Below are 15,123 nucleotides of genomic sequence, written 5' to 3'. Positions count from 1 at the left end.
ATAATATGTGTATATACAGCTGTACAAAGCATCACAGTGCAGTTTTAAGCTTTAATAAATTCAGAAGGATAAATGCTATAAACTATGAAAAATTTATGTAAAAGGGGAACTATTTTAATTTCCCTTCTCCTATATAGTTTTGTGAATTTGAAATAATTATTTTTTTAATTTTATTTTTTGTTTGTATATGAGCCTCTGCAGATGAGAGACACAAAAATTAAAAATGATCTTTGAAAATGAGTGAAGTTAAATAAGTGTAAAAACATGCAAATAATTAAACATGCAAATTGTTTTTCACAGATTGGTAGCTTTTACCCTTCTAAAGTTATTAAGCTTAAATACTCACTATGACACTTTGGACACATGTATATTATACATATCAGAAGATTTTGAAACTACTCATTTTGTGCTCCATCCTTCCCCATGAATATGTATGTATAAGAAGTGAATATGCACCTGTGTGTCCACAGTAGAAGGTAAGGGGTGGATTATAGTTGCTTTTTGTTCCATCTGTGCAGTACCTTATTCTCTCTCAATAATATCTGTCTTCCAGACAAATAATTGTGCAGATGAATATGCAATCGGGAGATGCTGGAAAGAGGTATATCTTCATTTAAATAAATGGATTTAGAAAAATATGTAAAATTGTTTCAAAAGACCAATTTCATGGAAATGTGGGAGTCAGTGCAGGGGAGGGGTATTAGGATCTGTACTATTAAACCCTGTAGTGTCTACACTCTTTTGCATCAAGCATGTATTTATGGATGCTATATGTGTGGGTATAATCAATAAAGTAGGAGAGAGGGTAAGGCAGTATCTGGGATGGTGTGGTCTGCCTTCTGGTCCCTCGTTCTTAGTATTAAAAGGGGCTGTCTGCTCAGATTGGTGGTGTGGTCCTAGAGATGGTGGTGCTAGAAATGGAAAAAAGGTTGGATACTTTGTCTGCTGAGGGGAATGAAGCCTCCTCAGTGGAGTCTAACCTGCTTCACTTCCTCTCCTTTAGGGGCTGAAAAACATTCTCTTTAGTTGTTCAAGTTTGTCTTCGTGTCAAATGTTTTTCCTCCTGGCAACTTAATGTTGCCTTCATCAATTTCTTCTGCTTTCTCTTAAGCTTTTTGTACTTCAGACGAGCCATGGCTCGATGAAACACATGGCAGCTGAAGCCCTCCTGGACCCCATGCTCCACATGCCCCTGAAGGGCCTCCAGGCTAGCAAAGACGCGGCAGCAGGCCAGGCACCTGAACCCGCTCTCCAGGGCCCTCCTCAATGGGATCCTGCGATACGCCACCAGATTTGGAGGTTCTGCGTTACAGCCAGCCTTCTCCCTTTTCTCTTGGGCTGGACTGTCTACGCTGGGCTCAGGGTCATTTAGGAGATTCTCCCCAGACATGTGAGAGAGGGGGACATTTTTATGCACCTCTGTAGTATAGGTCATTTCTTCCATTTTGATCTTTTTTGAGGGAGGCTCCCATCCTTCCCCTGTATGGCACAAGACAGCCACACCCCTTTTCATTTGTACACGCATATAGTAAATTTTCATGAGGCCGGGCTCCTTATTACTAGTTGAATGTGAAGAATTGGAGCTATATGAATAGTCAGAGGAAGACTCTTTTTGCACCAAGTTCTTGGGTACACGTCTCTCCTTGATTCCTAGGAAAGAAAATGTCAAACATTAAAAAAAAAATTAGAATGGGTGTGTGATGGCTGTAGGTGTTACAATGGCTATGATCTATGTGAGCAGGTGAAATAAAGTACATCTGTATGTGATATTTCAGAATTCTGGGTGTAGTGTGCTTTATCTGAGGTATTTACATGGTTTAACTATGTGGGAATGAGGATGTAGGATTATATGTATATACTTTTGGAGTTGTATGTATATTCTGGGACATACCTGGGAAGTGTTTTTTGATGTTGCTAAAAGGCGATGGCTAATGTGTGTGTGCATGTTTGTTATATGTTACGATAGAACATGTGAGCAGTGCAAGAGTGGTACCGGGTATTACTATGAGATTGTGAGACTGAGAATGTTAGAGGATGTGTGTATGAGCTTTCAGAATGTTCAGCTCATGAAGGTCTCAAGTGCTGGCAGCTGATGTGCCATATGGCTAGAGACAAAGCAGAAGAAAATTAATTTCCTTCAGGACATGAACATTTTTTCGAGTTTGACCTAAACAGGCTATCTATGTGATGGGGATGTGAACTATTTATGGAATTAGTGTGTAAATGGGTGAGTCTGAAAATGATTGTGCGAAGGAATGAAGGTAAGGGTGTATCTAGTAATGCTATTAGAGATAGGGAATAAAGGCCTGTGTATTTGAGAGAACAAGTGAAAACAAGGAGAAATGGGGCAATAGCTTATATGAAGGAGTACAGATGTATGAGTGTGTGAAGATCCGAGTTTGTGCTCATTGGGGAGAAGGTTCTGAGTGAACTCCCATACACATGTCAGCCCTGCCCAGTACCCCAACCACAGCCGTCCCTCTGCTGCTATATTGAAAATTGGTGCTGAGGGACCTTGCCCTGTCCTGGAAGGCACACTCCCTACTGGTCCCTCTTCAGAAGCCTTAGTACTAGTCATCTGCCCTGAAGCCCTCTCCTGGTTTTGAGGGGAAAGTGAACTAAGTAGAGAGTAGGCTGAGCAGCTGAGCTGCATCTCTTGACCAAATCCAAGTCCCACCTTTGTTTATTCCTTACCATCCTTATTATAACAGAAAAGCTAGGATGGTGAGGAAACACAGGTGAAATATTCAGAGGATGATGTATTTTCTCCTGCTAGCTGACTACAGCCTGGGGCCTCCACACGGGACACAGGCCAAGGAGTATTCTGTTGAATGTTGGAGGGTCCTGGGCAATGGAATAAAAAAGAACATTGAGATGAGGCATTTTAGGGGTCTGTGTCAATTCAAAAACTACATGTTGGGTGGACATTGTATGTCAGGCATTATCACTTCACATGACACTGCTTTCACAGAAATTAAGTATACTTTCCATTTAAAATTCCATTTATTCCAAACCATAAATAAGCACATTAAATGGTGAGTTTGGTGGATGTCAGTAGGAGTGGGTGTCTCGTATGTGATTTTTTTAGTGATCTATATGGATAATCAAAAACTTAGAACCACACTTGAAGGACAGTATGCAGGAACTACAACATGGATATCAACTCTATTTTCTAATAAAAAATTGTACCACTAGGGTATATATGGTACAAGTTTAAGAAATATTCTGCATGCATATGTATCTATTTTTATTGATATCTATATTGAGTTATAAATAGAGATGTAAAAAGATAAATTTTTATTTTTAAGAAATTAACTGCTAATTGTTAGGTCACCATTCATTTTTCATTGTTAACAAAGCTCAATGCTCATTATTTAACTGTTTAAAATTATCATCATGTCTGATGAATGTGTATGGTAAATATATTATTTCCATTTTTAGTAGTATGATATAGTGAGTGTAATGAGCTTGGTGTTTATATTCATAATTTGTTGGTTAAAACTGGGTTAAGATTGAATAATATGTGATTGATTTGTTCTTTGCAAATCTGAATATGGGATGAGTTTTTTGTGAATGAGGATAGTATGTGTACTTTGTGTCTCTGTGTTAGTTCAACACATGTTTATGTATGTAGATTGCTTTTCCTATTATTATGGGTTTTTCTGTGTGTTTAATATGTCATGTAGTTTAGGTATGGTATGTTATACTGAGAATATTCTCTGTGAGATTGGTGGAATGAGTGTATTTGCAAAATGCGAGGAAATGATTACAGAATGTGAGGATGTGAAAATCAAGAAGTATAAGAGAAAGAATACCTGGGCTTTGAAAAAGATGGCAGAGAGTGAGGAGAAGTGTGTTTAAACAAGCTGTGCAGTAATATGAGATTGCATTAGAAAGTAAAGTGTGAAAAATTGAGTTATGAAGGGACTAAAAACTGAATATGGAAACTCAGGCCTAGCGGACTAACTCTTAAGCATTCAACAATCAGAAATGTGTACATATTGAAAAAAAAATGTAATAGAATATTCAGAATATCAGTTTCTTAAGTAATCCCAGACTCTTAGCAACCAAAATGCTCAGAAAAGTATAATCAATAATGAAATTATATTCATGCACTGGTATATAGAATGAGCAAACTAACATCACATGCAATGTGAATAAATCACACAAACATAATTATGAGAGAAAGTGATCAGACACAAAGTACATATTGTGCCCTTCTGTTTAAAGAAATTTAAAAACAAATGCTATCTAGTGTGTTAGGGGTCAGAGAAATTATAATTCCTTGTATGGTACAGACAATAAGAGATCATGGAGAATGTAGATGCACATGGAAGACTATAAGGTAATGAAAGATGGGGAGAGTGAGTACAATGCAACTGATAAGGGATGACTGTGAATGTAAAACGTTGCCTATGAAAATATATGGGTGTGATGTGATCTTCAACTGGGTATCTCTGTACTCTATATCAATTTCAGTCTTGAGTATTTTAACACTTGTGTTGTTGTAAGTTATTGATGCTACACTGTAAAATAACATGCCCTTGTTTGACTCATAGGCGCATACTATCCCATTTTTCTCTGATAAAACTCTCATCCCTTTAGGTCCTCTCCTAATATTTCCTCAAATAGAACACTGTTCTCCACAGATCTCCTTGCACATACTTAGTGCTTTTCAGTGTTTTCCCTTGGAATACATTACTTCCTCTGCTGATCACATTGAAGATGATGCAGAAGAGTTTGAGTTTTTGCACTGAACAGCCGTGTGTTAATTAATGAGCAGAACCACTCAGCTCAACTCTGGGTTCTCTCTACATTCCCAGCAACTTTGTGTACTATTCATCCTTCTTTACCAGCACCAGATAGCCTGTCTTTAGAAGAGATAGAGGATACATTGTCTGAAGAAGAGGCCTTCCATGCTTTCAGGCCTTGAGTTAGGGCCACTGCCCTGTGTCTGTTCTGCAAAGTATCTTCTCTTAAATTCAACTTTGCTGAGCAAGTAAATAAAAATAATACAGATGTGGACCATGCTTGTGATCTGAGTATTTATCTGTCCATTAAACAAAAAATAAGCGTCTGCTATGTGACATGTTCAGTGAACACACACAGCTTCTCTTCATGGAAAGTGTAAAATGGTTCCCATGAAAACACTAAATGCACAGAAATATGCATTATGTCAATATATATCATGGGTGACTGGGTTTGCATAAAAAATATTATTTTTAAATGAAACAGACACTGCTCTCACTTTTCTACCTGGACATACAAATATGTTGTAGTTACCAATTTCTCTTGAAGGTAGTTCTCACCATGATATAACATTCATAAAATGAAAAAAAATGGAAATTACATGCACCACTAACAGGTATAAACATACAAACCTCCTTTGTACCCGTCCATGATCTTCCATTTCCGTGCTGGCTGGTACACAGGCATATTAAGATTCCCAAGATAGGGAAAATTTTGTTGTAATTGATGGAATCCTAGGAAAGAAAGTTTCAAACATTAGAAAACTAGAATGTGTGTGCGAGGGCTGTGGGAGGTAAGATGGCCGTGCCATATGGGAGCATGTAGAGTGAAAGTAGGTCTATGGGTGATATTTCAGAATTCTGTGTGTGGTACGCCTCACTTAAGGTATTTACAAGGTATAACGATGCATGTGGTATGCTTTATTTGAGGAATTTACGTGGTATAATTATGAGGATATAGCATTGTATGTATGTTTGTGTGGAGTTGTATGGATGTTCTGGGATATATCCCATGGGTATTTTTGATATTGGTAAAAGGGAATGGCAAAAGACTTGGTGGCTGAAGTGGTTCATGGATTAGAAAGATAATAGGCCAAAGTACATATCCTTTAAGGCATATGAGTTTTCATGTGTTTGGCCTAGAATTAGGATTGTAAAAGAGATTATCTGTCTGAGTGCATATAAGTTATTTATAGATTTAGTGTGTTATTGGGTGAGTGGGAAGCTATGAAGATAAGAACGTACCTAGGTAATGGTACTAGAGAATGGGAAGACAGGTGTGGAATGAAGGCCTGTGTATTTGAGAGAAAAAGTTAAAAGGAGAAATGGGAAGTTACCTGGTATGAAGGAGTACAGATGTGTGTGTGTGTGTGTGTGTGTGTGTGTGTGTGTGTGTAGAGTATATCAGTCTCTGCTCCCTGAGGAGCAGGTTCTGAGTAAATATGTAAACACATATCAGCACTGTCCACTACCTCAGCCACAGCTGTCCCCATGCTTTTATGTTGGAAATGTGCGCTGAGCGATCTTGCTCTGTGTTGAAGGCACACTCCCTACTTGTCCCTCTGCAGAAGCCTTAGTACTGGTCTGTCTGCCCTCAATCCCTTTCCTGTTTTTGATGGGAAAGTAAAATCAGATGAGACTGGGTTGAGAAGCGGAGCTGCATCACTTCACCAAGCTCAGATCCCGCCTTTGTATAATCCTTACCATGCTCATCATAATGGGGAAGCTTGGATGGTGAGGAGACACAGGAGAAATATTCAGAGGAGAATGCATTTTCTCCTGCTGCCTGACTACGGCCTGGGGCCTCCATAAGTGACTGAGGCTGAGGCACATCCTGTTGAATGTTACAGGGTCCAGGGCAATGGAAGAAGAAAGCACATTAAGATGAGGCATTTTGTGGTTCTGTGTTAATTGAAAAACTACATGTTGAGTGGACATTACACATCAGGCATTATTACCACACATGATAATGGTTCTCATACAAATTAAGATGGCTTTCCCATTTAAAATTCCATTTACTCCTAAACTCTAAGTAAACTCTTATTAAAACTGTGTTTGGTGGATGTCACTGTATGTGATATTTCTGTTGTTGTGTATTGATTATCATATACTTAGAAGTATGCCAGAAAGACAGTATGCATGAAATAAAATGTGGATATCAATTCAATTTTCACATGAAAAAGTTGTACCATTAGGGAAAATGTGGTACATGTTTTATGAATCATTCTGCATGTATATCTATCTATTTATACTGATAACTATGTTGAGGTACATATATACAGATATGTAAAGGATAATTTATATAAATTGACTATGAATAGTTAATTTATTCAAAAATTCACTGTTCCTGTTTCATTGTTCCTCTTCCTCTGTCATCTACACTAATAAAAGAGAAACATGCAAATTGACTGTCCCACTGCTACACATGTCAGCCGATCTGTAGCGAGTATGCAAATTAACGAAACAAAGAAGGAGGTGGCCACAGAGCTGGAGTGAGCAGGAGGCTTGGGTTGTCCCTGGCTATGGAGGAAGCTAAGCTTCCTGTCCACCCTGGCCTCTACTCAAGAAGTGGCTCAGATCCAGGGTTCCAGGGGGTGAACCAGGCTTTCAGCCTGCCCTGGCTACTGCTGATAGAGTGGCCTGGAAACAAAGAAAAAAGAAAGAAAGGGTTGGGAGCCTGTGTCACTGGGGGGTGTGGTCAGCCTGAAAATAGCCCTCAGCACTGCACTTAGGATGGCCATGCCTCCATGGAGTAAGAGCTCACACTGGGGAGCCTGGCCAGCCTTCAAAGAGCCATCAGCCGCTAACCCATGCTTGCCAAGCACCCCATGGGGACACCCCACCCTAAAGGGCTGTGGCCAGACTGAAAACAGCCTTCATCCCCTCAGCCATGCTGGTCAAACCCTCATGGGGTAAGTGTCCCTGCTGGGCCGGCTTGGTCAGCCTGCAAACAGCCATCAGCCTCTCACCCAGTCAGGCCAGGCACTCCATTGGAAACTCACACTCCAAAGGGGCTTTGACCAGCCTGAAAATGGCCCTCAGACACTCACCCAGGCTGGCCACTCCCCCCAGTGGGGACTCTCAGCCCAGGGGAGAGTCGCTGGCCTGAAAACCACCACTGGCTCTTAGCCCAGGGCAGCCAACGCTCCAAGGGAACTCCCACCCTGATCCCGGACGCCATTCAGGGCAAACAAGCCAGCCCCCACCTGTGCACCAGGCCTCTACCTATACTAATAAAAGGTTAATATGCTAATTAGACTGGGAGACCTTTCAAGAGATGCTCTGGACATTCTTCTGGACAAAGCCATGTTGGCAGGGCCAAGGTAGAGGTGGTTAGAGGCCAAAAGGAAAGGGCAGTTGTGGGTGATCAGGTCTGGATGGGACAGCAGTTGTGAGAGATCAGGCTGTTGGGGGGGTGGGCATTGCGGGTGATCATGCCAGCAAGGGGGTTCAGTTGGGGGTGAGTAGGCCATCAGTGTGGGTCAGTTGTGGGTGATCAGGATGTGGGGGAAGTTTGAAGTGAGCAGGCTAGCAAGTACAGTTTGGGGCGAGCAGGCTAGTAGGAAGGGAAGGTGTGGGAAAGCAGGCTGGCAGGCAGAGTGGTTATGGGCAATCAGGCAGGCAGGCTGGTGAGTGGTTAGGAGCTAGCAGTCCCAATTTGGGAGAGTGATGTTCGACTGCCAGTTTAGGCCCGATCTCTGTAAACTGGCAGTAGGACATCTTTGAGGGGTAACAGATTGGAGGAGGTCCAGACCAGGCTGAGGGATACCCCCTGCCATGCATGAATTTCGTGCAACTGTCCACTGGTTGTTAATAACGCTCAATGCTCATTATATAACTATTTAAGATTATCATAATCTCTTATGAATGTTTCTGGTAAGTATATTATTCACATTTTAGCAGTATGGTACAGTGCATGTAGTGTGTTTTGTTTTTAAGTTCATAATTTGTTGGTTAAAACTGGGTTAAGAGTAATAATGTGTGATAGATTTGTCTTCAAATCTGAATTTGGAGTACGGTTTGTGTTACTGTGGCTAGTATGTATACTTTGTATCTGTGTGTTAGGTAAGCACATGTTTATGTGTGTACATTGCTTTTCCTATACTGATAGATTTGTTTGTGTGTTTTACATACTATGTGGCTTGGATATGGAATGTTATTACCGAGAATATTCCCTTTGACACTAGTAGAATTAGTGTACTTGCAAAAAGTGAGGAAATATTTAAAGAATGTGAGGATATGAAAACCAAGTTGTGTAAGTGAAAGCATCCTGGGCTTTGAAGAGATGGCAGAGAGTGCAGAGAAAAGTGTGCAAATTAGTTGTGCAGTAACATGAGATTGCCTTAGAAAGCAAATGGTGAAAAATTGAGTTCTGAAAAGGGCTAAGATAGAATATGCAAGCTAAGAATTAGCGGTCTAACTGTTAAATACTCAACAAACAGAAATATCCTTATTGAAAATACATGTAATATAATGCCCAGAACATAACCTTCTCAAGTAATTCAAATGGAAAGCAACCAAATGCTCAGAACAGTATGATCGATAAAGAAATTATATTCATGCAATGGTATACATAGAATGAACAAACTAAAGTCACATGCAACATGAATAAATTATACAAATATAATGATGAGAGAAAGAAACCAGACACAAAGCATATATTGTGCCCTTCTGCTTATGAAAAATTAAAAACATGGATACTCATCTAGTGTGCTAAGAGTCAGGGAAATATCTATGGTACAGACAAAATGGATCATGGAAAATTTAGAAGCCTGTGGAAGACTGTAAGGAAATGAATGATGGGGAGAATGAATGCAAATGGGTCTGCCTGATAGTGATGCCTGTGAATGTAAACATTGGCTATGAAAGGATATGGATGCGATGGGGTCTTTAATTGCATATGTCTGTACTGTTGCTCAAGTTAAGTTCTTGAGGATCCTACCACTTTTGGCCTGTGTTAAGTTATTAGTGCTTCACAGGTTCACTGTAACATAACATGCCCTTGTCTGACTCATAGAAACATACAGCCCTGTGTCTATTCTGCAAAGTATCTTCTCTTAAATTCAACTTTGCTGAGCAATTAAATAAAAATAATACAGATGTGGACCATGATTGTTATCTGTGTATTTATCTGTCCATAAAACAAAAAATAAGAGTCTGCTATGTGACATGTTCAGTGAACACACACAGGCTCTCTTCATGGAAAGTGTAAAATGGTTCCCATGAAAACACTAAATGCACAGAAATATGCATTGTGTCAATATATATCCTGGATGAATGGGTTTGCATAAAAAATATTATTTTTAAATGAAACAGAGACTGTTGACTCCTTTCTACCTGGACATACAAATATGTTATACTTATAAATTTCCCTTGAAAATAGTTCTCACCATGAGATTACATATATACAATGAAAAAATATGAAAATTACATGCACCACTAACAGGCATAAACATACAAACCTCCTATGTGCCCCTCCATGATCTTCCTTTTCCGTGCTGGCTGGTACACAGGCATATTAAGTTTCCCAAAATAGGAAAAATATTTTTTTAATTGATGGAATCCTAGGAAAGAAAGTTTCAAACATTAGAAAACTAGAATGTGTGTGCGAGGGCTGTGGGAGGTAAGATGGCCGTGCCATATGGGAGCATGTAGAGTGAAAGTATGTCTATGCATGATATTTCAGAATTCTGTGTGTGGTATGACTCACTTGCCATATTTACATGGTGTATCAATGTGTATGGTATGCTTACTTTGAGGAATTTAAGGGGTATAATTATGAGGATATAGCATTATATGTATGTTTGTGTGGAGTTCTATGGGATGTTCAGGGATATATTCATGAGTATTTTTGATAATGATAAAGTAAATGGCAAAAGACTTGGTGGCTGAAGTGGTTCATGGATTAGAAAGATAATAGATCAAAGTACATATCCTTTAAGGCATATGAGTTTTCAAGTGTTTTGCCCTGAATGAGGATTTTAAAGCCGATTATCTGTGTGATTTCATGTAAATTATTTATAGATTTAGTGTGTAATTAGGTGAGTGTGAAGGTATCAAAGTATGAATGTACCTAGGTAATGCTACTAGAGAATGGGAAGACAGGTGTGGAATGAAGGCCTCTGTATTTGAGAGAAAAAGTTAAAAGGAGAAATAGGGAGTTACCTGGTATGAAGGAGTACAGATGTGTGAGTGTGTGAAGAGGATATAATTTTGTGCTCACCTGAGGGGCAGGTTCTGAGTAAATTTGTACATACATATCAGCCCTGTCCACCACCTCAGCCACAGCTGTCCCAGTGCTGTTATGTTGGAAATGTGTGCTGAGCGATCTTGCTCTGTGTTGAAGGCACACTCCCTATTTATCCCTCTGCAGAAGTCTTAGTACTAGTTTGTCTGCCCTGAATCCCTGTCCTGTTTTTGATGGGAAAGTGAAATCAGTAGAGACTGGGCAGAGCAGCTGAGCAGCATCACTTCACCAAGCAGCATCACTTCAGATCCTGCCTTTGTATATTCCTTACCATCCTCATCATAATGGGGAAGCTTGGATGGTGAGGAGACACAAGAGAAATATTCAGAGGAGGATGCATTTTCTCCTGCTGCCTGACTACAGCCTGGGGCCTCCATAAATGACTGAGGCTGAGGCACATCCTGTTGAATGTTACAGGGTCCAGGGCAATGGAAGAAGAAAGCACATTAAGATGAGGCATTTTGTGGTTCTGTGTTAATTGAAAAACTACATGTTGAGTGGACATTACACATCAGGCATTATTATCACACATGATATTGGTTCTCATACAAATTAAGATGGCTTTCCCATTTAAAATTCCATTTACTCCTAAACTCTAAGTAAACTCTTATTAAAACTGTGTTTGGTGGATGTCACTGTATGTGATATTTCTGTTGATGTGTATGGATTATCATATACTTAGAAGTATGCCAGAAAGACAGTATGCATGAAATAAAATGTGGATATCAATTCAATATTCTCATGAAAAAATTGTACCATTAGGGAATATGTGATGCATGTTTTATGAATTATTCTGCATGTATATCTATCTATTTATATTGATATCTATGTTGAGATACATATATAGAGATATGTAAAAGGATAATTTATATAAATTAACTATGGATAGTCAATTTATTGAAAAATGCACTGTTCCTGTTTTATTTTTCCTCTTCCTCTGTCATCTACACTAATAAAACAGAAACATGCAAATTGACTTTCCCTCTGCTACACCCGCCAGCTAATCTGTAGCGAGTATGCAAATTAACCCAACAAAGAAGGAGGTGGCCACAGAGCTGGAGTGAGCAGGAGGCTTGGGTTGTCCCTGGCTATGGAGGAAGCTAAGCTTCCCACCCGCCATGGCCTCTACTCAAGGAGTGGCTCAGAGCCTGGGTCCCAGTGGGTAAACCAGGCTTTCAGCCTGCCCTGGCTGTTGCTGAAGGAGTGGTCCTGAAAAAAAACACACAAAAAAGAAAGAAAGGGTTGGGAGCCTGTGTCACTGGGGGGTGTGGCCAGCCTGAAAATAGCCCTCAGCACCTTACCTAGGATGGCTACACCTCCATGAAGTAAGAGCTCAAACTAGGGAGCCTGGCCAGCCTTCAAAGAGCCATCAGCCACTAAGCCACGCTTGCCAAGCACCCCAATGGGGACACCCCACCCTGAAGGGCTGTGGCCAGACTGAAAACAGCCTTCATCCCCTCAGCCATGCTGGTCAAACCCTCATGGGGTAAGTGTCCCTGCTGGGCCGGCTTGGTCATCCTGCAAACAGCCATTAGCACCTCACCCAGACTGGCCAGGCACCCATTTGTTAACCCCACACTCTAAAGGGGCTGTGACCAGCCTGAAAATAGCCCTCAGACGTTCACTCAGGGTGGCCATGCCCCCCCGTGGGGACCCTCAGTCCAGCGGAGAGTAGCAGGCCTGAAAACCACCACAGGCTCTTAGCCCAGGGCAACCAATGCTCCAAGGGAACCCCCACCATGATCCCAGACCCCATTCCGGGCAAACCAGCCAGCCCCCACCTGTGCACCAGGCCTCTATCTATACTAATAAAATGATAATATGCTAATTAGACTGGGAGACCTTTCAGTAGATGTTCTGGACATTCTTCTGGACAACGCCATGTTGGCAGGGCCAAGGTAGAGGTGGTTAGAGGAGAAAAGGAAAGGGCAGCTGTGGGTGATCCGTCCAGGATGGGACAGCAGTTGTGGGAGATCAGGCTGTTCAGGGACTATTGCGAGTGATCACTCCAGCGAGGGGGGCTATTTGGGGGTGAGTAGGCCATCAGTGTGGGTCAGTTGTGGGTGATCAGGTTGAGGGGGCAGTTTGTGGTGAACAGGCCAGTGGGAAGGGAAGGTATGGGAAAGCAGGCTGGCAGGCAGAGTAGTTATGGGCAATCAGGAAGGCAGGCTGGTGAGCGGTTAGGAGCTAGCATCCCCAGATTGGGAGAGGGATGTTCGACTGCCAGTTTAGGCCCGATCTCTGTAAACTGGCAGTAGGACATCCTTTGAGGGGTCACAGATTGGAGGAGGTCCAGACCAGGCTGAGGGATACCCCCTGCCATGCACGAATTTTGTGCAACTGTCCACTAGTTGTTAATAATGCTCAATATTCTTTATATAACTGTTTAAGATTATCATCATCTCTTATGAATGTTTCTGGTAAATGTACTATTCACATTTTAGCAGTATGATACAGTGAATGTAATGTGTTTGGTGATTAAGTTCATAATTTGTTGGTTAAATCTGGATTAAGATTAAATAATGTGTGATTGATTTGTCTTCAAATCTGAATATGGAATAAGTTTTGTGTGACTGTGGATAGTATGTGTACTTTGTATCTGTGTGTTAGGTAAGCACATATTTATGTGTGTACATTGCTTTTCCTATACTGATAGATTTGTGTGTGTGTTTTACATACTATGTTGTTTGGACATGAAATGTTATTACTGAGAATATAACTTTGAACCTAGTAGAATTATTTTACTTGCTAAATGTGAGGAAATAAGTAAAAAATGTGAGGATATGAAAACCAAGTTGTGTAAGTGAAAGCATCCTGGGCTTTGAAAAGATGGCAGAGAGTGCACAGAAGAGTGTGCAAATTAGGAGTGCAGTAATATGAGATTATCTTAGAAAGCAAATGGTGAAAAATTGAGTTCTGAAAGGGGCTAAGATAGAATATGCAAGCTAAGGAGTTGCAGTCTAACTGTTAAATATTCACCAAACAGAAACATCCTTATTGAAAATGCATGTAATATATTGCCCAGAACATCACCTTCTCAAGTAATTCAGACTGAAAGTAACCAAATGATAAAAAAGTATGATCAATAAAGAAATTATATTCATGCAATAGTATACATAGAATGAACAAACTAAAGTCACATGCAACATGAATATATTATACAAATATAATGATGAGAGAAAGAAACCAGACACAAAGCATATATTGTGCCCTTCTGCTTTCATAAAAATTAAAATCATGGATACTCATCCAGTGTGTTAAGAGTCAGGGAAATTTCTATGGTACAGACAAAATGGATCATGGAAAATTTAGAAGCCTGTGGAAGACTGTAAGGAAATGAATGATGGGGAGAATGAGTGCAAATGGGTCTGCCTGATAGTGATGCCTGTGAATGTAAACATTGGCTATGAAAGGATATGGATGCGATGGGGTCTTTAATTGCATATGTCTGTACTGTTGTTCAAGTTAAGTTCTTGAGGATCCTACCACTTTTGGCCTGTGTTAAGTTATTAGTGCTTCACAGGTTCACTGTAACATAACATGTCCTTGTCTGAATCATAGAAACATACTCTTAGATTTTTCTCTGATAAAACTCTCATCCATTTAAGTCCTCTCCTACTATTTCCTCAAATAGAACACTATTCTCCACTGATCTCCTTGCACATGCGCTAGTCCTTTTTAATGTTTTCCCTTGGAATACATTACTTCCTCTTCTGATCACATTGAAGATGATGCAGAAGTTTTTGAGTTTTTCCACTGAGCAGTCGTGTGTTGACTAATGGGCAGAACAACTCAGCTCAACTCTGGGTTCTCTCTACATCCCCACCAACTTTGTGTACTATTCAATATTCCTTCCTTACCAGCACCAGTTAGCCTGTCTTTAGAAGAGATGGAGGATACATTGTCTGAAGAAGAGGCCTTGCATGCTTTCATGCCTTGAGTTAGGGCCCCTTCCCTGTGTCTGATCTGTAAAGTATCTTCTCTTTAATTCAACTTTGCTGAGCAATTAAATAAAAATAATACAGATGTGGACCATGATTGTTATCTGTGTATTTATCTGTCCATTAAACAAACAATAAGAGTCTGCTATGTGACATGTTCAGTGAGCACACACAGCCTTCTCTTCAT

General features: G+C 40.4%; 1 protein-coding gene across 1 annotated transcript in view; it reads right to left on the bottom strand.

Moving 5' to 3' along the window:
* Positions 1-301: 301 nt before the first annotated feature.
* Positions 302-15,123, bottom strand: part of LOC129148607 (protein FAM170A-like) — a 33,103-nt gene continuing 18,281 nt past the window's right edge. Inside the window, exons 6-7 of the mRNA XM_054714023.1 lie at positions 5,382-5,483; positions 302-1,650 (exon numbers count right to left, since the gene is read on the bottom strand). Coding sequence (XP_054569998.1) covers positions 1,031-1,650; positions 5,382-5,483 — 722 coding nt within the window. The 3' untranslated portion in view covers positions 302-1,030. The remainder of the gene's footprint in view (positions 1,651-5,381; positions 5,484-15,123) is intronic.

Source organism: Eptesicus fuscus, chromosome 3 (genome assembly GCF_027574615.1).
Source record: "Eptesicus fuscus isolate TK198812 chromosome 3, DD_ASM_mEF_20220401, whole genome shotgun sequence".
NCBI classification, from domain to species: Eukaryota; Metazoa; Chordata; class Mammalia; order Chiroptera; family Vespertilionidae; genus Eptesicus; species Eptesicus fuscus.
The sequence above is the reverse complement of the archived record's forward strand: the minus strand, read 5'-3'. Positions and strand labels throughout refer to the sequence as shown.